Raw genomic sequence first — 26115 nt, 5'->3', positions numbered from 1 at the left:
TCAGCCCTGGCGATCGACGACTTGGACCGGATTGTTTCTCCGATCGAAACTGCCTACTGCTCGACCGTGGTATTTGCGTTTGCCGGATTAGTTACGAGATTTCAAATTTTATATTCTAAATCGCTTTAACTTTTGTTCTAAGTTTGATTAAATTATTTATAACATAAAGCAAACATATTATCAAAACATATTTAATATCAAATTTAGTGAAACTAATTTGGTATTACAGATGTTATTACATCCCTTTTATAAACTTATCAAAACTTAAATAATTTGACTGAACTAATCAAAATAACTTATACCCCTCCATCCCAAAATATAAGTATTTTTTACTCTAACACGGCTTCCGAGATTCTATTTTGACCAACAATATCTATAAAAATAAGATGTTTTAAATAAAAAAAAGTTATATATTATGATAGATTGTTTAATGATAAATCCAGTAACTTCAATTTTACATGAGTATATATTTTTTATTTTTTTTTGCTATTAATAGTCAAAGTTGAAAATGTTTGATTTGTCATCATACTAAAAATGCTTATATTTTGAGAGGAAGGAAGTAATACAAGGCTCCCATCGGATGGCCTAATAAGCCAAAGAAAAAGCCAAAATTTGAATTTTCAAGCTTAATTTTAAGATTGATTTTGAGATATTTTCAACGTAGTTTCTTTTTCAACATTGATTTTTAAGTCACCAAGAATACATTTATAAAAGTTTTACCTATAAATTTATTTTTATTTTCTAATAAGCTGTTTTGGCTTATTAGAAAATAAGTCAAACGATGGTACGCAAAAGGGATGGGGTAAGTAGTAGTATTTTTTCAACTCTTGAACAAATGGTGTTTTGTGCAGTTAATGGACTGGTCTACATGATCTCGTGACGTTGACATGTCGTACTAATCCTGGCGGCATTGTGCTACTAATAAAAGGGCGTAACATGTTGCAGAGGGAACGAGTCACACTGTGACTATTTATGATTTATTATCCTGATCAGCTGGGATCCATGGGCGTATCATATCGTTTTGGTTTGGGTTATTTCGGTCAAACTCATCTTGCAATTAATATCTGCCTGTAGCTCCACACACATGATACATGCATATACAGCCCTAGCTGCACTGGGCGTGTACAGTCAAAGTAGACATAAATTCGAAGTACTAGTAGAAAAGAAAACGTATGTATACATGCAACTCCAGCGCCAATATGCGGCTGATGGAGTATACGCAACGTGACAGCAATATATACCACCAATCCATCATCAACTTATCCTCCCATAGAATCGACGACCGCTCGCGCGAGCGCCTCACGGAGACAGCAAAGAAAACCACGAGCTGCCATGCATGTGCGAGATGCCATGCCCTGATGCCACAGCGCGCATGCCACCGTTGCGACTCTGTTGCGCGAGGTTTCCCTATTAACGGGGTCCCTTAGCTAATAAGATCATCTCCAACTAGGATATATCATATTTAATTATAAGTTGGTACTCCCTCCGTTTCTAAATATTTAACACCATATTTGACACCGTTAAATTTTTAGCACGTGTTTAACCGTTCGTATTATTCAAAAATATTTATGAAATATATAAAACTATATATATACATAAAAGTATATTTAATAATGAATCAAATAATAGGAAAAGAATTAATAATTACTTTTTTTAAATAAAATGAACGGTCAAACATATTAAAAATGTTAACACGTGAATAAACTTATATATATATATATGTTATTTATTTTGTTGTGACTTATTTTATCATTGAATAAACTTTAACCTTAGCTAGTATTTTTACATATTTACATTAAATTTTTAAATAAAATAAATAGTCAACCGTTATGCAAAAAATTAACGGCATCATATATAAAAAAAATAATAGTATCTCCTCTATTCCAAACAAAAAGCTGAGTCGATTTTACGTGTCAGATAGCACGGTTCGTCGGCTGCAGGGGTATATGGTTCGCCTTTTAATTAAGTTTATGATTTGATTTTTTTTTTAGCACACTACAGCTGGTCGTAGCTTTGCCGGTGCGCGACCGGGCGGCAGTGCAGCACACGGGGCTGAAAACGCCGGAGCTGGCTGGCTGGCTGGCCGGCCACTCGGACGACCACCCGGCGCGCCATGGGCCCAGATGAGTGACGGTGCGTGTGATGCCGGCGATTATACTGGGCGAAGCAGCTAGCTGTAGGGCACACACACATATGGGCCATATGGCGCATATATAGGAACCGATTCATCATATACTACTTAAATTAATTATTCGAAGTAAACATTCGTAATCCATAGAGTCCACCCTTGCAACAGTCGAATTTTCGAATCCCTTTCGTTTTCTCTCTCCCTCAATTGAGGGATATCGATGCAAATGGACCGACTAGCGAGTTTACTTATAGATCAAATAAGTGATAACTCGCAGGTATTTGCGTCATAGTCCAGCTTGCTGCACTTAGGGATATAAGTGGGTCGATCCATAAACTTATTTATAGGTTGAATTAGTAGGTAACGGTGGATCAATCCAGAGATTACCACCTAATTTTATCTATAAACGGGTTCGTGGGTTGACACGCTTGCATCCCAACCTCGATCTCTCGTACACAACGTGCCGTGTCCCTTGACCAGAAATGACGATTGGGATGAATCGATCGATCATCCATGCATGCAAACAGTAGCTTAGCACACACTGTTTCTAAAAGGAAAAACAGTATTCAGCGTGCCGGTGGCTAGACACGCCATGTGACTGAGATGTGTGTAAGAGACGAGTCGATCTCTTCCCATTATTCATACAATGCATGGCCCAGGCCGATCGAGCAGGCAGCAGCTAGCTATAGATAGCTTTTCTGATGAATAGGAGTGGTCATCATCCGCGAATCTTGTCATCTCCTGGTTGGATCGATCAGTCTCACGCCCCCAGATAGATATATCCATCCGATCCCTTAGCTATATTTCAGAATTTCCTAAATTGTCAGAGTCGGGTTGGTGGGTTACTGCACCCCAGCGGCTGTACAATACCATGTAAAATTTATCAAAATTTTAAATTTATTTTAATTTTAGGTGGTTACTGTGGTTCTTTTTTCACGGTACTCCGTAGTAAACGTATTAACCGCGCGATTATTGGCGGTTTTGTAAACCCGGACTATATCCTGCCGTATTCTTGCTGCTGGCTGTGAATCGATGGATCGATCTGTGATCCGATCGACTTGGCGTGAGACGGTGTGTGATGATGATGGCTAAGCTAGGGCAACGTGCTTACGTGCCGGCCGGCGAAACAGACGGCCTGATCATTCGATCTCGGTGCATGCCCTGGCCTTAATTTGAAGTGTCCAGGCCGGTGCATGTGTATGTCGTTGGATTAACTGTCACTAATCAAGAAATTAAAGCTGGGGAGGACGATTTGCAGATTCGTTCGTACGTTAATTTGGAGCTTTGACCATCGCGATCTATCGCATGTTTCGGATGGGGGAGGTGTCCGCGTGGAATGGTGCAAATTGCTCCGAGTGCAACTTCCTCCGCTGCTGTATGCGTGTCTCCTGCATAAGCAAGTGGGTACATATCGGTTACCAGAGGAGAATGTGAATGTGCATGCACCTACCTTTTTTTTTCTTTGAAAATCACTTAAAAAATTTTTTTGAACGGAAAACAGTACAAGATAGTGCCTTTTTATTGAATAGAGCAGGAGAAAATACAACCCTTAAGGGTAAAGTGAAAAAGTGTTCCACGTATATTATACACTATATAGGGTGCGGGACGAACTCACGTAAACGCTGAGCCCCTGCCAGAGCCCAAAGGCTAACCTCCTCTTTGATCTTTGTCAGTAGGGAGCTCGTTGCCATCTCTTTATGGTCAAAGATCCTTCGATTCCTCTCTTTCCAGATCTCCCAGACAACTAACAAGATGAGGGATCTAAGTCCCTTCTTCGGAACGCCAGGCATGTTTACCATGTTCTCCCACTAGTGCTGTACTGAGTGGGCTTCCTCCCAATGGGCCGGTTCCAACTGCTGATGGCCCACCCATGTGGCGATGAGATTCCAAATTCTCTTGGTGTATCTACAAGTGCCTACAAGGTGCAAAGCCGTCTCATTCTCACAGTGGCATAGGAGACAATGTCCGTTGTTCTGCCAACCCCTACTCGCAAGCCGATCTGATGTCCAGACTCTGTTCTGGATAATGAACCAAGCATGGAATTTGCATTTTCCGGGTGCCCAAACTTTCCAAATCAAGCACCGATGTTTGTATTAGGTGCCCCATAGCACTGTGCTTGGTAAGCCGAGGATGACGTGTATTGCCTGTTGATGGTGAATTTCCAAGCAATCTGATCCGGTTCTTCACTGTCTAGATGCACATTCCGGACCGCTTCCCACAGGGCGACTGTGGTCAATGAGGTTGACTGTGATCGGCGAATGCGGTTCAATGATCAGATCTCGTACCTATACGTCACCATCTTTTCCTTGTCACAGGGACTTTCCTCTGTTTTTGGAGATCGCATAGACCAGTGGCATGAGTTCTTTAGGTCGGCGTCCATCTATCCAAGCAGAGCTCCAGAAGCGTGCCATGTTTCCATCACCCATTGTTATTTCTGTTGAGGCGGCGAACAGGTCTCTATCAATTTCGTCACAAGGCATATCCAGGCCAACCCAAAAATCACTAAAATTTTGAACCATCCCATTTGAAATATATACCAAATCAGTCTCTCTCTCTCTCTCTCTCTCACACACACACACACGTCGGTCTTCACATTTTGGCTTATTTTAGAGAAAAGTACACACGTCGGTCTTCATATTTTGGCTTATTTTAGAGAAAAGTATTATCACAAAATCTAGACCAGTGGTGGCCAAATGGGCTGGGCTAAGACATGTCGGCCTGGCACGGTGCCACAGTAGCCGGCCTGAAGTAGGCACTTACACAACATGGCCTATGACACGACACGGCCCGGCCCGGCCAAGTCACAAGGCACAACTAATTTTTTTTCCTTATTTTTACAATACTTTTTTTTCATTTTTCATGTAGTTTCCTCTTTTTCGAATATTTTTCCTACTTTCTCCCATTTTCTCACATTTTTTCTGAGTTCCCTCTCCCATTTATTTACTTTCCCCTTTCCTCCTCTTTTTCCTTTTTCTTTCTACCGATCATGTGTCACATGAGCAGGTTGAGGCTATACATCTCCTTTTTTTCCCCACTCTGTCCAATATGATTTCATGGGCTGGTCGTGCCAATGGCCGCCACCAGTTTGTAGGCCATTTCGTGCCTAGGCTGGCACATCACAGCATGGCATGCCTCCTCCTTAGGTCATTCCTAGATTAGGCCATGCCACGTGGACCAACACGGTATGACCCATTTCATCTGATCATGCCTCAATAGGCCATGGTGGATCACTAGATCGCCTGTTTGTCCACTATGAGAGTGTGTGGAGCGGTGACCTATTTAGTTGATTGCCAAAGATTTTCACGTTAAATCTTGTGCGTGCTACATTTTATTGGCATTGTGTCTGGATGAGTTCCACAATTGTGACATGCAATACTATATTAGTACTTAGGACCACACATTAGATAATCAATTTATTGCCAAACTTTGCCACATTGCCACACTTTAGGCAAACGTGTGGTGTGGCATGTTTAGCCAACAACCAAATAACCCCTTAGAACATTTCTAATAGATGACCGAGCTAAGTCTAGCTCTCTAAATGTCTATATGGCTCTCCATATTTCCTATGCACTCTAACATACTCTTTATATCTCACTCCCTATACTTCATGTCTTTCGGTGGGTCCAAATAGTAGGTAAACATATGTGAAATATTTTGGTTAAAATTGATCAACATTGTCAAAATCCCTAAACCCCCTATTCTCTTGTACTTCCTCCCCCTCTGGCATCCTCAAGCTTGTTGAGTTGCATCCAACGGGCTAGAGAAGCTTAGCGTAGTTGCCGAGCTCTCTGGCTTGCAGTCGACCTCTTTGCCATGATCCTCGCACCCTCACAGTCCGCATCATCCCACGTGAAAGACAGAGATGGATGGCATTGTCAGTGTGCCTGTCAATGCTGATCCCAATGGATGTGTTTGGGCCCTACCCTAGGTTGCCCGCAGTAGTGACCATGGACGTCTCCATGGCACTAGGACAAAGGATGAAAGAAGATACAATGGCGCTAGGGTGGATGTGCCATGATGGATGGAGAGGCATCGCCATAGATAAGGTGGGGGAGTGGAGAAATCCGGCGGATGTAACGGGAGAGTTGTGAGATGCGGTGGGATTCTGTTGATAAGCGCATTGAGGCAGCAAGCACATGGAGGCAACAAGTGACGCTAGTCTAGTAATAGGGGCATGATCAGAAGAAGAGAGAAGCACCGGGGAGGGGGGGAGGAGAGACATACCGTTTAGTTGATTGATAGCCGACCGAGAAGGGTGGGAAAAGATGGCCAATGACATAGCTGGGATAGTGAATTAGATGGGATATAAGGCATGTTTAGGAGAGCTTCTAGTAGCTGCAGATTTACACAGAATCTACAGCTCCCCAAATAGTCTAGGAGCTTATTTGGGAAAGCTTCTAATAGCTGCAGCTTCTCTCAAAATCAAAATCTCCCTCAGATAGTTCAATTTTTCTTCCAGATCTAAGATTCTGTAGTTGTATAATTCAGAAAATGAACTAGGAGAAAGAACCTGGAAAACCCAATTTTTCTAGATCCTCAGAAGCTGGTTACCAATCAACTACTTCTCATAATTTTAAGCTCCTCCGAACAGACCCTAGATTATCATCCTAATTTTGAGAATATGTAATTATAAGATCCAGAAAATGAAGAAACCAAAAGCTGAAAAGCCAACTTCTCTAAATTCTTAGAAGCTGACAACCAACAAATTTTCGGAATTTTAAGCTCCTCCAAACATAATCACATATTAGATGGAGTCTTTTTTTTTGAGAAACACAGTACAAACGCAGACGCTCATAACACACGTACACCCTACCCCTATGAGCATCTCTGAAAGATTGGGCCGACATATCGTTAGAGTCTATTGGAGAGGTATTTCAGGTGCATTTGCTAAATTACATGTACGTATAACCTCACTCCTCACGTATGGCTACACTCAGTTGCAAATATAACCCAATTTCTTCTCATTGTTATAGCAAGTACTCCCTTCGTCTCTAAATATAAGGGATTCTGGTTGAATGTGATACATCCTAGTAATTGATATAGCAAGTCTAGTGGGGAGCCGTAGCCCATAACTTAGCTAGCTACACGCCTACACATTCAATCTTGTCCTATTCAGAGCCATTCTTCTTCCCACGAGCTCACACAGTCACGTACTACGGGGTTGTTTGGTTAGTATACCCACATTTTTGGTTAGGTTATTTTGACCATATTAGATAAGTGCTTGGTTGACTCCTATGGGAGTGGTAAGATATCTCTTTCTGTAATTTAGGTCTCACATGTTAGTTACTATTAAAAGTATTACATGGTTTCTTCAATTTGTTTGCTAAAGTGTGGCTTGGATTTTGATGGTCTCACCTTTAGCAAGTTTGATAAAGAAAACATGGTAAACCTTGGCAATCCTAGTATGTGAACCAAACAGTACGTCCATCATTGTGCACTGTCTGCAACAAACATCTATTAGACAACACACCCCTGTTTGAATCAATGAAGATTAAGTACGGATACATAAAACAAAAAATTAGATAAACTTCCATATAAAATGTTATACACTGTGTAACTTCTATTTGCTCGATGATTTTTAATATATGTTTTCTTCCGTATTATTTAAACCACTTCTTCCAGTTTATTTATTATCCCATAAAAATCCTGCTCCATCCATTTCAAATATATAAGTATTTATAGAAATTCAAAATTTATGCTACAATGTAAACTAAAATGACTAAAAGAAAATGTTTCCCTATGTTAGTTTTTCTAAAAACAGATGTTATATTTTGGAACACCGAGAGAGAGAGAGAGAGAGATTGAGTAGTAGTAGTAGTAGAATGAGCGATAGTCATCTATAGTACTACACATGTAGTACGGCTCACTGACAGATGGATCCCACAAACCCTTAGGCTCACATGTCTGTGATGCATGTGCAGTACTGCACAAGATCTGGATTGGTAGTAGAATACTTTTTCCATTCTTAGGAGGTGCCAGATCACCATCCACCAGCACATTCATTATCGAAGGTACAAAATATCACCTCTTTAGAGCAAGTTTTATGATAGGGGTGATTAGTGATTACCATATCTAATATTATCCACATTATCAACTAATTAATTAGGAGGCAACATATACTACATATTGTCTCTAATATATTAGTCCCAATACAACATAACTATTTATTTTATTCATTCTCATCAAATCAACATCACTCTTTTATCTTTTTTTCTTAAAGTTTACGAAGATGTTATCCCTTTTATGAACGCAAAATCTATTTCGAGAGGCATCTCGATTTAGACTTAACGAGCGACACGGACAATTACGTGAGAAGTACTAGTAGCGTTACAGACATGCATGCAAGTAGTTTTTGCTATTAGGTTGTGCATATTTTTTTTTTCTTCTTATGAAATTTTCTCTTAAATTACTTATCCGATCTATAATCCGATACACCGTTGTGTTCGTAACAATTAAATCTTTACAACAAGATCTCACATGATTATATTTTGATGAAAAATCGTAAATTACTTTTATGATATGTCTAAATTATTTTGAGATTTCACTAAGTTACTTCTTAGACATACAAAAGTAAATTCAGTAAATCCTAAAAGTAATTTACATATATTATAGAAGTAACTTGGAACAAAACAAATGTAACTTTGGCATGTCATTTGAAATAAATCCGTTGTAGAGATAAAAACATGACTCTATCTAGAAATTAAATTAATCAACACAATTATGGAATTAACTAAAAACAATAATAAAAGTAATCACCTCAGAGCATTGTGAATGTATAGGAAGTATTTTAATCAAATCTAAAAAAGTAACTTATATATATGATAATTATATATATGATAATTTGTTCAATGAAAAATGTATTAATTAAAGTTACTTTTTTTATATAAGTTACTTCTATAATATATATGTAAATTACTTTTAAACTTTACTGAATTTACTTTTGTATGTCTAATAAGTAACTTAGTGAAATCTAAAGTAATTTAGACATATCATAAAAGTAATTTGTGATTTTTCATCAAAATATAATCGTGTGAGATCTTGACGTAAAGATTTAATTGTTACGAACATAATTGTGTAATCGGATCGTAGATTAAATGAGTAGTTTAAAAGAAAATTGTATTTGAAGTATAGGTAGATGGTGTCTCTTATAAATAGAGTGGTAGTTGGTTTAGACAAACCAGCTCACTGTTTGACTCACCCTTTCACTCCCCTCTTCTCTTCTTCACCTCACTGTTTAAGTTTACGTGGCACTAATAGGCTCATGCTTTGATACAGGTTAACTTGGTTTTCTTTTATCTATACTAGAACTACTTTTCCACGGTGTCATACTGGTTGAATTAGCCATCGGCTGACGACAAGCTCATATTGTGACCGAGCAGTCGATTGCCACCTGGTCATCCTAGTGCAATGGCGACCAAACACTTGTTTCGTGACATCTTTTTGGAGAAAAATGTAGTGGATATTTGACTTGATCTACCTGCCTACGTGGGACATGTATCTTCTCCAACTACCCTGATCTGTCCTGCGTGGTGTTGTAGAAGATCACACACTTGGTTGGCTGCAGAGTTTTGCTCTTGCAAATTACCAAGACACGGATGAATCAAATATAGGATAGCCTCATTGGACAAAAAGAGTTGGGAGTAAATTTCACAAAACCACATGTATTATGATCCAAGTTACACGGAATCACATGTTTTTGACATGTCAGATGTGACACGTAACTCCCGGTATTACGGTCCAAATGTTTCATAAAATCACACCGATATCCAACTTTAATTTGTTACCATAGAAAAGTAAAAATGCTTAAACCTAGATAGCTACAATTGGTATATGATGAGTTGAAGTTGTAAATTTGATACTATGTAATTGGTCAAATGTGTGGTATTATGGGAATATGGTTTTAAACCATATGCCCATAATACCCGAGGTTATATATGTCAAAAACCTTGTGGTTTTATGTAACTTGAACCATATAATACCTATGACTTTGTGAAATTTACTAAAGAGTTAACTGATTGTATAGAGCATAGTAGAAAGGCCTTTCTGGCTCTGCCCAAGTGGTAAATACGTAGTAGCAGTATATACAAAAAGGGACCCCATGTGGCCATGTACGACATAACATAGAACTCTCCTGGACTAGATAGATGACACCTACGTAGAGCAAGAATTTCGGATATGTACATGGAGCAACTGATCCAACCTTGGATTAAGAAAGAACACTGCCCCTGTAGTGGATGAAATACACGCGAGTGGAAAAGGAACACTGGGTTAGCACTGTGCTACCTGGAAGTCGTTTAAGTTACTACCTGGAGCGTCTGAGATTAATTGGCGTGTCCAAAGATCTTGAGGTACCACAATGCACCTTGAGCAGCATGTTCCTGGGCAGCTTTCTTGGAACGATTAGGTTCACTGATGCACTCCACAATGGTGGTTGTGAATGTATCCACATGGATAGTCACCTTGCAAGTGAACCTGCATAGTTTTCACAGCATTAGCAATGCCCACATTAAGTGTTAAAATTAGTCTAGCCATTGTATTAGCATACGCAAGCGATCAATGGACAAAAATACTTACAAGGGTTAAAGGTAAACGATAATGAAAGAATCCACTTGATTCTGATAGATAACATTCGAGCTCACTGATATATTAGGAAGGGTCATGAATGAATCTCAAAATAGCTAAAAACGTCAAATGGTGGACACTCACCAGATTTCAGTCATCACTGGATTTCAGTCATAGATGGGACAGCAATCCAGAAATAAGATATTCTGGTAATTTGCTATTTTTCATGCTACCAAAATAATATAAAGTGTGTAGGATGTTGAGTATGATGCATAACCCAGCATGAAGCACACCTATCTCTCAGCAAAATATACCATGTTAAAGAGTGAAAATACTATAGCTGGTTGAGCTCTGAAACAGATTGGTGGTTTGACGCTTTCTTTTTTCACATCTAAGGTAAAAACACCAGTTCACCGTTGTGAATTGCAGAGATAAATTGGAAATACTGGAGTACTACTAGGTATGTGCTTAATGCTGCCCCTTGCCAATGGACATGTTCCAGTTTTGACTTGTGGAATTCATCGGTTTCTTAACCAAACCATGAAAAAAAACTTCTATGAAGTACAGTGCCATTATGAACTAATAGACTCGTAATCGTGTTATCATCTTTTACTCGTGTTAACAAGATGGAAGAAAAGATTAATAATGACAAGTACTCAGAGAACTCTATAAGAGACATACAATGGTAAGGTCTAGTTGCTTTACCTAGGATAGGCTGATATGGTTGGCTAATCACACTCACAGTAATGTAATTCACAGTGATGCATAAAATAAAACATTGACAATTCACCAGTTAATAGAAAAACTTACAGTTTAAGATGGGAAGGCCCTTGTTCTTCAAAGTCATATGATGGTTCCTTCCAGTGAGTTGCAGAGCAGATTTTATGCAGTCTCAACCTTGCTGGTTCATTATCTGTAGTCCCTGCAAATTTCAACAAAATTATTAGCTTTTGAAATCAGCGGCTTTCCTTTAAATATTGTATCATGTAAGATACAACAATAATCTATATGATCTACTGATGTCTCCTCATTTTAAATGCCATAACCAATTGTTCTATGCCCTGGTTTATTTATGAAAGATCACATTTTGATCCAGAGTTCAGGATTCTTGATTTCAAGCATGGAGAAAATTGGATTGCCATTTACAATACAGTAGTGTTGATCAGCCAGAAATCCATGTGTTTGGAGTTTGGATGTTATTTCTCAAGAATGTATACTTAGTGGCTTCAATCTAATAAAGTATACCATGTATCAAGGATCTGCAAAAGCAAACTGTTAGATCGATCTCTAAATTAATTGGAGGCTCTCCTAGAAGTCACCCATGCTTTTCCCTAGGAGGTAAAAAGTGTACAAGGATTAATTGCCAGTTTAATCCATTTTAATTGACTTGTTTTAAGGTGCCCAAGAAGTGTACGAGGATTAATTGCATGGATGCATGTATGCAACATTTTTTTTTAAGATAATGGAAAGAAATCCAGCCTCTATATCCACAGACGGATATAGACAGCCAGCATGCATGCAACATAGAAAACACATTCAAAATTAATTATCCAATTATGACATTGATGTTTAAGTTTTATGTAAGTTGATATAATGTTTGAATTTGATCGGTTGGGTCTAAGTTATATTGTTGGAAAGTCAAGTTTGCTTTGCCAAAAATTGATTCTCAACAAGTTTACTTGGTATTTCTGTTTTCTAATATACTGTAAATTATCTGGATCTTTGAAGTAATCAAATTTATATTATACTAAATTTAATTTTCTGGAATATTTCTCGGTTATTATTTGATATAAGGTTATATTGGTTTATGGTGATTAAAATATATATTAAAAATATTAATTTATAGTTTACTTCAAATGATGCGGCTGCAGTCCATGCGTGATGCATCAGCGCCGTTGCCATTGGGCCCATGCATCAGCATTGTCGTCGATGGGAGCCCGTGAGAGAAGTTGGTGGCAGCGTGGGGAGAGGATAGCTAGGATTGTAGAGTTTTAGGGTTATGACTCAAAGATACTCCTAGAGATGGCCAGATGGACTTTGCTGGGATGGTTTGGGCTGCTATGCTGGGGACTGCCACTAGCAGGGCTTTCGTTGCTAGCTTGGCTCGTTTGGTTCGTGAGCTGCTCTGGCTCGAGCGAGCTGGCTCGTTATCTCTAACGAGCTGAAACGTCAGCTCGGCTCATTACAAAAACGCAAAGAGCCAAGTCGAGCGAGCTAACGAACTTTTTGTCCAGCCCTAGATTAGTAAATTTCACATGCCATTGGCATGCTTTGCTCCACCATTGCTCTGCTCCACACGACCATTGGCCCCATGTACAGGCTCCTTGCAATTGCTAGCGGAAACTCCGAGTGAAAGGGCAGCAGCCTCCTCCATCACCTTCTCCATGGCTGCGGCTTCAATCCCATGTTGCTGTCGGACTATGGAATCGGAAAACTTACCCCTTTTCACATTCAAAGTTAAATATCCAATTATGACATTGATGTTTAAGTTTTATGTACGTTGATATAATGTTTGAATTTGATCGGTTGGGTCTAAGTTATATTGTTGGAAACTCAAGTTTGCTTTGCCAAAAATTTATTCTCAACAAGTTTATTCAGTGTCTCTGTTTTCTAATATGCTGTAAATTATCTGGATGTTTGAAGTAATCAAATTTATATTATACTAAATTTAATTTCCTGAAATGTTTCTCGGTTATTATTTGATACAAGGGAATATCATTTTATGGTGATTAAAATATATTTTTAAAAATATGCTGTGATTCTATAGTAAGGGAAATATTAAATGGAATGATTTTAGCATTGCATAACAAACCCTTGCAGAAAGGGGAAGAATTGAGACACTGATTAAATCCTAAGGGGAAAAAAGTGTATGAGGATTGATTGCATGAATGCATGCGTGCAACAATTTTTTGGATAATGGATAGAAATCTGGACTCTATAACCACAGACGGATATACACAGCCAGCATGCATGCAGCATAGTTTTAGCATTTATTTCTTTCTATAATATGTTGCCAAAAGTCTTATTTCCCTTTGTGATAAATAATGACATTAGTACCTCCTATATTGTAATAGTCATAACAACCATAGGATGTTCTAGAATGGATGGGCTAGAATTACTTGGGAGTAATAAAAAAATTCCTAATTACAAACACAACTCATACATAAGGTTAGTAGTTAATGCAGCAACTTGCATATATCTGAATATGGAAAGTTTCAAGCAATGTCACCAAAGTTCTAAGGTCAATGGTTCGTGGAATGGGATCGAGGGACACTACTTTTATTAGGGTTTAACAAGGCAGGGACGAGATTTTTCCCGTGTTCCTGGGATGAAGAACGTGGCATAGTTCCACATTTGACGTGACTTAGGTTTCCGAAAAGTTAGTACAGGGTAACAAACACACCAAAAGAGAAAAAAAAAAGGAGGAGGGGGGTGGGGGGGGGCAGGTGAAGGACAATTTAGCCATGCTATGATGAGTTAGCATCTTGTGACCTTCTGCGTTATCCTTTCTCATAGATCCATGCATATGGCATTTCAGTATTCTAACATGCATGCATATTATATCAAATTCAGAGTAAAATACAGTTTGAACAGGTTCACACTTGTCTAAATTATGTATAGAGGTCATTTAAACTCATATATTACATGAACAAGGATGTCTTTGTGATCTAACAAACTATCCTTAACTGTTTGGATTTGGTTGGTTAATCTGTAGGAGACCATGACTAAGTGACTACATTGTTCTAGTACCATGCTAATCTGTCTTTATGTCAATTCTCAAATCCGTGTCCAGCTTGACTTCTCTAATAAACTAATTCAACAGATCAGATATCTGTAAAGTGTTACATAACAAATAATCAGCATTCATAGACGAGCAAAGGCTATTTCCTGGCGTGTTTCACATCCTACAAGGTGCTATATCCTAATTAAGGGGCTGCAAATATCCTACACCCTAACTTCAAATATTAGCACTATACTGTAAATCACAGTCAGATTAGCGAACTGTTCCGAAAGAATAAATTTCAGATACCATTGGCATGCTTTGCTCCACAATTGCTCTGCTCGACACGACCAGTGGCCACATGCACAGGCTCCTTGCTAGCGGAAACTCCGAGTGAAAGAGCAGCAGCCTCCTCCATCACCATATCCATGGCTGCAGCTTCAATCCCCTGTTGCTGTCGGACAGTGGAATCTGAAAACTTAGCCCTTTTGCGCTTGCATAACAAACCCTTGCAGAAACAGGAAGAATTTAGACACTGATTCGATCCTAATAAGGAAGTAAAAGAAAATAATAAAGAAAACCCAAACAACAATGCCACTCTAAACAACGCCATGGCTGCGGCCTGTGGGGTCACATCTGCTTGCTGTTACCTCCTCTTCTTCCAGCTCCAGTTCATCCTCCTCCCACGTGTTCACCGGAGTGATGCTATCCTGGTTCACGGGAGTCGCCATGACCAGAAAACCCTAACAATGCAGAGCAAAACCACCTGAGCAGTCGGAAGGGGGCCGGGCGATGGAGTGACGGAAGCAGGCGGGTTGAGGCAGATACCTCGTCTGGAGGCGGCAGCAGCGCTCTCCGGCCCGGGCTTGCTCGTCGCCGTCGCCGACTCGCCGGCGCCGCCGCGGCGTGGGCAACTCTTCGGATGGGCGGCGGAGGAAGACGAGCAGCCAAAGCCGGGCCTGGATCGGGACAGCGAGAGAGTAGAGCGAGTTATGGGCCGTAATTTGTGGACCGTGATGGGCCGGGCCTTCATCCGGGCCCACCTCTCCGCCGTCCGAAATCCGAGTCGGGGAAGGTATATTCCGCCTCGAAAAGCTATATATATTTGCCGCCACATCGTCCGCTCAAATCGTCTCCCGCCTTCTCGCGATCGACGCCGAGTTAAACACCGAGTTGATCGCGGCGTCGCCATCGCCATGGCTGCAGTGTTGACGCTCCGGCCCACTGACTGCCTCCGCGGCGGCGGCGGCGGCGTGCAGTGTGCAGCAGCAGCTGCCGCCGCTACGGATCACCCGACGCGTGCGTCCAAGCTGGCGCGGCCGCCGCGCCGCGGTGGACGGGCGAACGGGCGGCAGCCGCGCGGGCGTGGGTCGTCGTCCCACTCTCACCGCGCCGCCGCGCCGCGGCCGTCGCAGTCGCAGTCGCAGATGCGCGCCATGGAGAAAGTCGTGATCCTGAAGCTCGGGGACCGATTCGCGCCGGAGATCGGTGCGGCGGTGGCGGTGGAGGCTCCCGCCGCGGACCAGTGCGGTGCAGCGGCGGCGGCGGCGGAGGAGCACGCCGAGCCTGTTGCGGCGGCTGGGCAGCGCGTCGCGCCGGCGAAGAAGGCTGAGCCTGTAGCAGAAGCAGATCGGTACATCGCGCCGGCGGAGATGGCACCAGTGCAGTGCGTCACGCCGACGAAGATGGACCAGCCTGCGGTGGCGGCGGCGGCAGAGCAGTGCATCTCGCCGGCGAATAGCGCGGAGCCTGCGGTCGCTGCAGAGCAGCGCATCGCCCTCGCCGCGGCGAAGATTCCCCGGCCTGTGGCGGTGGCGGTGGCGGCGGCGGGACAGCGACGAGCCCCGGCGACGAAGCCGAAAACCTCCCGCGTCTTGTACGGGGGGCCATCGTTCGTGATCCCGCCGGATCCCTCCGAGCTGCCCATCCCCGTGCTCCTGCTCGAGTCTCGCGGACGCCGCTCGGCAGCGTGCGCGTGATGACGACCGGTTCGCCGCCGCGCAGCACGCCGGCGCGGCGGCGCCGACGGCTATATGGGTATAGCTTCGAGTTCGAGCAATGAGAGGGACAAGGAGTCAAGCAGAGTAGAGTAGGAACAAACTACGGTGCAAGTGGATCGAACCGTGAACCCATGTATAGAACTGTAGTGTGGTGTACAAGAATACTCCAGTACGGTAGGATCTCCGTTTGTATTGTCTCCGCGACGAACATGTCACCATGGGATTCACAGTTCATATTGTGAAGCTGTATATGGGTCAGGATGACATATCTCAAATTTTACAAAATTATAATGGCATGGTTCCAATTTTCCCTTTAAGTTTTAACCCGTCGAAATGCAAAATTGGCTGTCTTGTTGCCAGATCCGGGAAAAGTCCGGTCCATATGGTCCTCAAAACTCCAATCTACGGTAGTGAGAAAGTCGAACTAAAATTAAAAGGATCATGTTATGTACACAACCTCATCTACAGAGCATGTCGAACTGTCCAGTACTTCAGTGTGAAATAACTGAAAATAATAGTTGAGATTCAGTCTTTGCGTCGTAAAACATGTAGAAACCGACGGTAAAATTGGCATAGGTTCGGAATAGGGAGTGGATTTTGATCCCTCGAGGGAATATCCCTTCGTTGTTTGTATGTCATTCAAATAGTTATAAAAATAATTAAAAAAAATTAAGAAGATATATATTAATATGTGATATATCATCCCACAAACATGCAAATATAAATTCAACTTCTATATCTCACAACGAAAAAAATAAATTAAACTACAGCGAGTTAATTAACGTATATTCACAGTTAAATTTGTTTTTTTCGTTGCGAGATGTAAAGGTTGAATTTGAACTTGCATATTTGTTGAGTGATATATTATATGTCAATGCATCTTTTAATTTTTTTTAAAAAAATTTCATAACTATTTAACTGACATGCAAAGAGCGAAGGGATATCCCCTCGAGGGATAAAAATAGTTTCCGTTCAGACCACCTCTAATACCACTTTTTCTTACCCCTAGTTTACGGTGCTAAAATTAGCTATATTTTAGGACGGAGATAGTAATACATATGCCACAATGTGTGAATGCAAAATATAAACATATAAGGTACTCCCTCCGTCCCAAAAAGAATTAATTTCTGGCTATGAATGTGGACATATACTTGTCCAGATTCATAGCCAGGAATTGGTTCTTTTGGGGATGAAGGAAGTAGGCCCTACAAGAGAAATAAAAGACCAATCCCTAGCCTCTCACACCCTGCACCTATGCCTACTTTTATACCACATTGTGGTTGCTCACAAGAAAGACGAAGGCATTCATGATTTCAAGCGTATCCCCTCTGTCACATCCTAAGTTTGATTCAAACCTAAGATAATCAAACTTATGATTGGATTTTTTATAAAACAGGGGAATACTTTTCATGGCCATGGTGGAATACACTGTAGGGTTACTTCATACTACTAGCAGATACTCCAGTAACTTGTGACGAGTTGAGTTAACTTGACTGTAGATGCAAAGGATCGAGTAAATATTAGGGCATGTATTCCCTCGTCTCATAAAAAAATCTCGTATGAAAAAAAAACAAACCTTGTATAAAACATATTTTAGTATTACGAATTTAAACGAATATTTCGTACTAGATTTGTTTTTTTATATATGTTTGAGGGAGTACACAATGGGTCTATTAAGATTGATGCTATTTTCAATCATATCTTTTTTTTAAGTTACTAAAAAATATATACATTTAGTTTGTTGCCAAACTTTGATAAATACATAAGAAATTTGAACAGACAACTTTTGGTAAATGTTGGTAAATTTTGTTAAAATTTTGGTAATATTGTCAAACTTGCCATGCTAAAATTTGGTAAAGTTTATTTTTGCTACAATCTGAACAACCCCTAATATTTTCACGAGGATTCAGACAATTAATAATCGAGTAGTATAAAATTTTGTGTTTCCAATATTTCTCTTCTCTGCCACGACAAACAGACATCATGATCCATGAACTTCAATTAACATACACACAGAATGCATTACCGCACATGATCAATCTTAATCTCCTCATCCTACATGTCATGTCTCATCTACTGTAACCCCCATATACTATCTCAGAGTACATTTCTTTCACTTGTGATGACTGTCGCCGTCCTCGAGCGGCAGGTCGGGCATGACCTTCTTCCAGAACCAGTGCTTCCTCCATAGGAGCACCATCTCCTCGATGGGCACGCCCTTGGTCTCCGGCAGGAAGACGTGGACGAAGACGGTCATGACGGTGATCCACCCGGCGAAGAAGAGGAAGATGCCGAACTTGAGCGCGCAGAGCAGGGACAGGAACGCCTGCGCGATGACGAAGGTGAAGAAGAGGTTCACCGCCACCGTGATGCTCTGCCCCGCCGACCTCGTCTCCAGCGGGAAGATCTCGCTCGGCACCGTCCACCCCAGCGGCCCCCACGACCACCCGAACGCCAGCACGAACAGGCAGATCACCACCACCACCGCGATCGAGTAGCTCCTCGTCAGCTCCTTGTCCGTCCCGAACTTCACCCCCAAGATCACCGCCACTATCACCTGCAATTGCGTTTTCCAATAAACTCATCAGGATATACAAGACATTTTGACTTTGGTTAAAGTCAAACTATTTTAAATTTGATTAAATTTGTAGAAAAAAATAGTAACATTTTCAACCCAAGACAAATTTATTAAGAAAATATATTTATTTATTAATTTAATAAAACTAATTTGGTATTATAAATTAATACTATATTTGTCTATAAACTTAATTAAATTTAAAGTAGTTTGACTTCTGAAACGGGGAATACCTGGCAGATGATCATTTGGATGCCGCCGCTGATGAGGAGCTTGCGGCGGCCGAGGCGGTCGACGGTGGAGATGGAGATGATGGTGGAGGAGAAGAGGACGGCGCCGGTGAGGACTGAGGAGTAGAGCGACGCGCTGCCGCCGAAGCCCATGCTCTGGAACAGCACGGGCGCGTAGAAGAGGATGGAGTTGATGCCCGTCAGGATCTGGAACGCCGGCATGCACACCGCCATCACCAGCTGCGGCCGGTTGCGCGGCTCCAGGATGTTGCGGAACGGGTGCTCGATGGAGTTGGCGAGCTCGCTCGCCTCCGCCATGTCCGTGAACTCGGCGTCCACGTCGGCGGTGCCCCGGATGCGCTCCAGCACGCGGCGGCCCTCCTCGACGCGCCCGCGCTCGATCAGGCTGTTGGGCGTCTCCGGCAGGAGCAGCCCGCCGACGGTCATCAGCAGCGCCGGCGCCGCCGCGAGCCCCAGCGAGAGCCGCCACCCCCACGGCCTGATGTGCTGCGTCCCGTAGTTGATCATGTTCGCCGTGAAGATGCCCAGCGTCGTCGCCAGCTGGAACATCATGTTCAGCGCGCCGCGGAGGTGCGCCGGCGCCATTTCCGACAGGTACAGCGGCACGGCCTGCGACGCCAAGCACAAACACCATTAGCATCAAAGCAACGCAAGCACAAGAACTCGATTCATTTCATCGATGTCGCATATATCGCACCTGGTTGCCGAAGCCGATGCCGACGCCGAGCAGGATGCGGCCGAGGATGAGCATGACGAGGTTAACGGCGGCGGCGTTGAGCGTGGCGCCGGCGAGGAAGCTGAGGCCGCCGCAGACGATGCTGGCGCGGCGGCCGTAGTTCCTCGTCACCGGCGAGGCGGCAAGGGAGGAGACGAGGCCGGCGAGGTAGAGGGAGGAGGTGAACGCCGAGAGGCCCTGGTTGTCGTACTTGCAGTAGTTGTTCTGGCCGTCGTCGTTCTTCTTCCGGAACACCACCGGGAAGAACTTCTTGAGGAACGGATCCATGGACGTCACTCCCCCTGCAGCAACCGTTTGTCAGATCGCCGGAGCTCAACTGTGATTTCCAGGTGAAACATGATATTTTTTTTTAGCATCTTTGATGGAATGCGATGCTCTAGCTTCAGAACTGACAGTACAAACATAGCTTCTCGAGTAATTTTACCATCCAACGATTGCTACCTCGAGGTAGCATAATTTTTTTTACCTCGAGGTATTTTGTATTGTAAAATTTGGAAGATTTACTTCAGTTTAACAAAAAGTATCTTGAGGTACCGGTATTTCACGGTACTAAATTGTATCCAATCGTTGGATCTAGCTGGACAAGATGGACATTGTTAGATCTAACGATTGGAAACAATTTAATACCGCGTATAGATGGCCATAAGGCCCGAGGCCCGAAGGCTTGGCCCACGGCACGGTATTTTGGCCCGGCCCAAGCACGGCACGCCCCAACTGCCGGGACGTGCTTAGGCCTCCCCACCGGCACGCTGGGCCGGCAGGCCGGGCCCGGCACACAAAGTATAGGGACTAAAAATAGACATATTAATGTCATGGTCCAAAGAATAGAGACCTAAAATAGACTTATTTAGCTATTTATATGTCACAGCCAAAAGAAGATGGAGGGAAAATAGACTTTTTAGCTATATATATGTCGCAGCCCAAGATGGAGGGAAACTAGACTTATTCTGTGGAAAAGCACGATGGGCTGTCGTGCCTTCGAGCCGGCCCGAGTCATGTGCGGCCCGTGGGCTGGCACGGCATGGCCCGGTGTGTAGGTCAGGTCGTACCGGCCCGACTACTCTTGGCCCAGTCACGGCCGGGCCTAGGCCGTGCCGAGGCCCGACTACTACAATACCGTGAGGTACCGGTACCTCGAGATACTTTTTGTTGGACCAGAGTAAATCTCATGTTAGCAAATACAACTATCACAAAACTACAATCTTGTTATCTCTCAACACTATACGTCATGGACCCACCTGCCATACAAATAGAACTTGGCTAGGCGAGACAGGGCAACACATTGGTAGTCCATGTCACCAAAGCTACTGTAGCAAGATACCACATCATACGAGTACGTGGGCGAGAAGATGATAGAACAACTCAACACGTGGGCATCGCCTAGGTCATAACCTTGTCAAAGCACACTACATGACTTTGTTCCCCTCTTCTCAGTTTGCGGGGGAAGGTAATGAAAGGAGGCATCACTTCTCCCAGCCATAGTGAGATGGCGTGATAGGGAATAGGAAGGGGAAGGGAGAAGCTTCGTTGCCTCCTTGCACTATCCACTACGCCGGACCAGGTCATCTCTGACGGGCCTAAACCCTCACCTTTGACGGGTTTGGCTTTGGTCAGTGATTAGTGGTCACTGATGACAAAATCACCTATGACGAGTGAAACACCCGTCACATATAACTCATCTTTGACCGGTATATAAGTCATCTCTGACGGGTTAAAACTTGTCACCCGTCACAGATGAGTCATCAGTGACGTGTCGTAACTACATGACCGTCACTGATGACTAATCTCTGACGGGTTGTAACTTATGACCCGTCACTGATGACAAAGCAAGAAATAAGGGAAAAGAGTCGAGTAGTGTATGTGGAATTCGCTCCTTCCTCCGCTTTGATTAAGTTATGACTTTGGCTAGTTAAAAATGATTGATAGATGATGAACTTGTAACTTTATTAACCAAATCCTTTCTTACTATAAAGTTATAACCCACTAAGTGCAATTAAGATCCTAAAGTTCAAACCTCAATGTGCCACATCATCGTTAATTCTCAGTCGTTGGATCAGTAGATTTGATCTTCTTTGAACCGTTAGATGAAAAAACACAGTCTAACCATCGCACACCACATTCACGATAGGAGGCCCATCTAATTTGATCGTGGCCCAATTCAATAGTGAGGGATTTTTATACAACTTCAATTTACCAAATGCAACCAGCCAACCACCAATCTCAACAAAATATCCCGCTGCAACGCGTGGGGTTTCAACTAGTTATCAAAGTTATCAAGTAACATTAGCAAGCAATTTTATATAGCTACAACGTTAGAGAGTACAATTATCACAATTCACAAAGCTACAATTAATTCCGTTACCTCTCTCAACGTTACTGACATCATGGACCCACTTGTCATGCAAATGTAATTGGCTAGGGCAAGACGAGGTGACACGTTGTCAGTCCACGTCACCAGAGCAACTGTAGCAGGCATGACATCATATCACAAAGGCGTGTGGGCAGGAAGACAAGTTGGTCCGATTGGCTACAACTAACTTGCCCGTTTGAGTGTGTTTTTTTGGGAAAAAAATGAACTGCTCTATCTTTTTTTAAAAAAATAAAAACTGTATTGTGGTAGTTCCCTACCAATGGAAAAACATGAAAAACATATGCTAACATATTAAAATAAACAAGAAGACAAACTAAAAGTCATACCGCTGACAAAAAAAACACAGCTAAATGAAAATATCAAAGACGGCCCATTTCAGCAAATGAGAACACTTGAATAAATTAGCATCATACAAATGATTCTTCCTTCGATTAGCATGAAAAAGATAATTATACACCTAGCTAAAGCGATGTCTTGTGAAGTGGAGGAGATATGGTGTCTCATCTGAATATGTTGACGCTAGAAAACCGGCTGGTCTGGTATCCCCTACTACTTGGGAATAAACAATCACCATTCACAATGCCTAAGGTCTAGTTGATTGTTTGTTAAATATAATAAAGTCATGCAAATATAAAGCAACAAAGCTGTTTTATAACTTTTATTGGTGAAGTCAATGGTCTTCTATGGATGGTGTATTCAGCCTGGTGTTCTCTTTTTTTTCTTAAAAAAAAATAGTTTTGTTCTCACACGAGGAAATGATCGCCTAATTGTTGGATATGATGATGCAATCGCCCTCGTCCACAAGAATCGAACTCCAAGAGCACCACTCATCAGGCCAGTACGGCCGCTAAGGTCTCGCGGTTGTACCAGGCGTAGTACCTTCGACGAAACTGCTGCTAAAATTCAGTGCCTAAGAACGAGTTTAGTTCCAAACTTATTCTTCAAATTTCCAATTATTTTATCACATCAAAATTTTTTATACACACAAACTTTTAACTTTTCCGTTACATCGTTCAAATTTTAATCAAACTTTTAATTTTAACGTGTACTAAACACACCCTAATACTAACCTCCAATTTGCAGCTCTTGCTGGTACGAAGCAAATCTCTCCGACATGATTACAGCTTGACCGAAAACACAACACCGCGATATCTATCACTCTGAACTGAAAGAGGACACAGATACGGTGGGGATTCCGGCCACGTGTGTAGTAGTGTAGTCAAAAGCAGCTTTTGCGTGTGTAAAAGGTTCCCAGTTTTTCTGCTTCCCTGAATTTGTTCCAAATTCTACTGCTACAGGAATGATCACATCAACGGATCATGCAAACCCAAAACCACTGCACAATGCCTGCCTACGCTGCACGAATCGCCCAATCATTCGCCTAGCTAGTCAGTTCAGAAAGGCCACACCATTGAATCTCAACTACTACTCTATGAACCAATCCACCTTTTGATCGGGAGGAGAAAAAAAAGGCTCTCGCAAAGCGAAACTCTAGGTGTTACGCTCCCGTTCCATCCATGTGCGAACAAATAATCGCCGGGAGAAGCAAACAAACTGCGAAAAGGCATGAGAGTATGCGTGTTGGCGAGCGAAAGGGGCCAACACGAGCCGCACTTGGCTCCAAAATCCACGGGGGCCACGGCGTACAGCGCTAGGCCGCTAGCGAGCTAGCAAGATAAGACACGGGACATGTTCGTTGAACAAAGCCACACAGAAGTTGTTGTCTTCTCCAATGACCCCCATGGTGGCTGACGAGCAGCCGATGCGAAAGGAGCTAGGAGGTGATGGGGGGTGGTGTACGTGACGTACCGGAGATGCCGATGTCGTAGCCGAAGATGGCGCCGCCGACGGCGGCGACGAGGCAGGCCATGCCGACGGCGAGCGTCATGCGGCCCTTGTACTCCGCCGCCCGCTCCTTCTTCACCCCCAGCGCCGCCACGCCGCCTCCCGCCATCTCGTCCTCCTCCTCCCCAAGAATTCACCACGCAGCGACGACGACGACGCACAGCGAAGATATGGCTATCTCGCTCGCTCGCTCACACCGAACCAGTGCTGCAACCAACCAACCAGCCACTACTTATACACTGTCACTCTGTCACTCTCCCTTTGACCGACTTTGCCGATCGCTCTCCTTCCCCCTGCTTCGGCTTTCAGTATGCTATGCAGATAGGGTGATTCAAGTTGGAGGCTTGGAGGTGTATAAATTTACAAGGGATTTTTGTTTACAACTATAAATTCACAAGGGATGGGCTGGCATTTGGCAACTGAATAATACAGAAGAAGCAACGGATGCTGTTACGTTGACCCATCCGCGCCCAACTTGGATATCATCAGGATTAGGATATGGACAAGTGCGTGCGTGAGCAATAAATTTGATGGGAGCCAGAAGCAGGGCAGAGAGCGGCGGCCGTGGCGTAGCGCCAACCGAAGGGCGAAGCCTTTATGCGCAATCAACCGGCGATGAACTGTTGATTAGTATCAGCAGCCGCTGCATGTGGGGGTTTCTGTGGCATGCAGTAATGTAAGCTTTGGCCGGTGTTGATCCAGTTTGGCAAGATTTTTTTTAAGGGAGTATCTAAAAACTGCCCCAAGTTTTTTAATGAAAAAAATTCAAATATACGTAGTAAGTATGTAACTACAGTATAATTGAAATATAATTATATTGTGTGTTCAACTATGATTTGGTTAGTTAGCATTGGAATCTTACACGTGACGTGTGTAAAAATTTCTTTCTAGCATTTTGTTCTCTTCATGCACAAATCTCAATGTGATCCGATGGTCACAAATATGAAAGTTTTTAGGGCAAAAACTTGCAAAAGTTTTCTAGCAAATCCCTTTTTTTAATCTACTACTACCTTTATTTCATATTATTAGTCGCTTTGACTTTTTTCTTTGTCAAACTATTTTAAATTTGACCAAATTTATAAAAAAAATTAGCAATATCTAAAACACAAAATTAGTTTCATTAAATCTAACCATGAATATACTTTGGTATTAGGTTTGTTTTATGTTGAAAATTCTACTGTTTTTATCTATAAAATTAGTCCAACTTAAAACAATGTAACTAGAAAAAAATTAAAATAACCTATAATATAAAAAGGAGAGAGTACTTCCGATGATAAAAGAATGCCATTCTAAAATCCATTATGCTAACTTTGGCCGTAATTATTGTTCTGATATAGGAGTTGGATGTTTGAAAATTACATACTTACATACATACATACATACATACATACATACATACATACATACATACATACATACATACATACATACATATATATATATATATATATATATATATATATATATATATATATATATATACACACACACACACACACACACACACACACATATACATATATAATTCGGTTCATACCTATACCTATCAACAAAACAACTCAAATTTAACTTTATTTCACAATCCATGATTACATACCTAACTAATTATATGTATGGATGCTATATAACTAGAATCAAAATCTAACAAAAACAAGTTCAAATTCAGTTCAAACTTACTTTGAACTAGTTAGTAAAGTAGTTAATGTTAATACCTAAGTAATTGAAAAAGTTTCATACTCATTTGAATTGGGTATATACTCAATTTCAACAATGGTGCCTGGGCACCATGGAGCACCAAACAAATTTACTGTGTGTGTGTATATATATATGTATATATATGTGTGTGTGTGTATATATATATAGTACTGCAAATTGTATAACTATTTCTGGACCACAATTTTCATAGTACTTACACTTGGGTAACTA

At 42.1% G+C, this 26115-nt stretch overlaps 2 protein-coding genes across 3 annotated transcripts; both read right to left on the bottom strand.

Annotated features, from left to right (window-relative positions):
* Window positions 1-10155: 10155 nt before the first annotated feature.
* On the bottom strand, window positions 10156-15385 carry LOC4347062 (endoribonuclease Dicer homolog 4-like). Of its 2 annotated transcripts, XM_015755143.3 has the most exons (5): window positions 15240-15385; window positions 15062-15154; window positions 14721-14919; window positions 11501-11612; window positions 10156-10600 (listed from the first exon to the last, which is right to left on the bottom strand). In XM_015755143.3, exons 2-5 carry the CDS (start codon window positions 15140-15142, stop codon window positions 10450-10452), a joined length of 543 nt encoding a protein of 180 aa, XP_015610629.1. In that variant the 5' UTR covers window positions 15143-15154; window positions 15240-15385; the 3' UTR covers window positions 10156-10449. The 2 variants fall into 2 exon arrangements, with proteins under 2 accessions (XP_015610629.1, XP_015610628.1); XM_015755142.3 differs by having other exon boundaries at window positions 14721-15154.
* Window positions 15386-18316: 2931 nt separating this feature from the next.
* On the bottom strand, window positions 18317-25012 carry LOC4347061 (sugar transport protein 7). The gene is made up of 4 exons (XM_015757013.3): window positions 24154-25012; window positions 19935-20254; window positions 19220-19846; window positions 18317-18968 (listed from the first exon to the last, which is right to left on the bottom strand). The coding sequence occupies exons 1-4, from the start codon at window positions 24296-24298 to the stop codon at window positions 18525-18527; spliced, it is 1536 nt and encodes a 511-aa protein (XP_015612499.1). The 5' UTR covers window positions 24299-25012; the 3' UTR covers window positions 18317-18524.
* Between the last annotated feature and the right edge of the window lie 1103 nt (window positions 25013-26115).

The sequence above is a fragment of the Oryza sativa genome, chromosome 9 (assembly GCF_034140825.1).
Source record: "Oryza sativa Japonica Group chromosome 9, ASM3414082v1".
Classification (NCBI taxonomy): Eukaryota; Viridiplantae; Streptophyta; class Magnoliopsida; order Poales; family Poaceae; genus Oryza; species Oryza sativa.
Note: the sequence above shows the minus strand (reverse complement) of the source record. Positions and strands in the feature narration are given on the sequence as shown.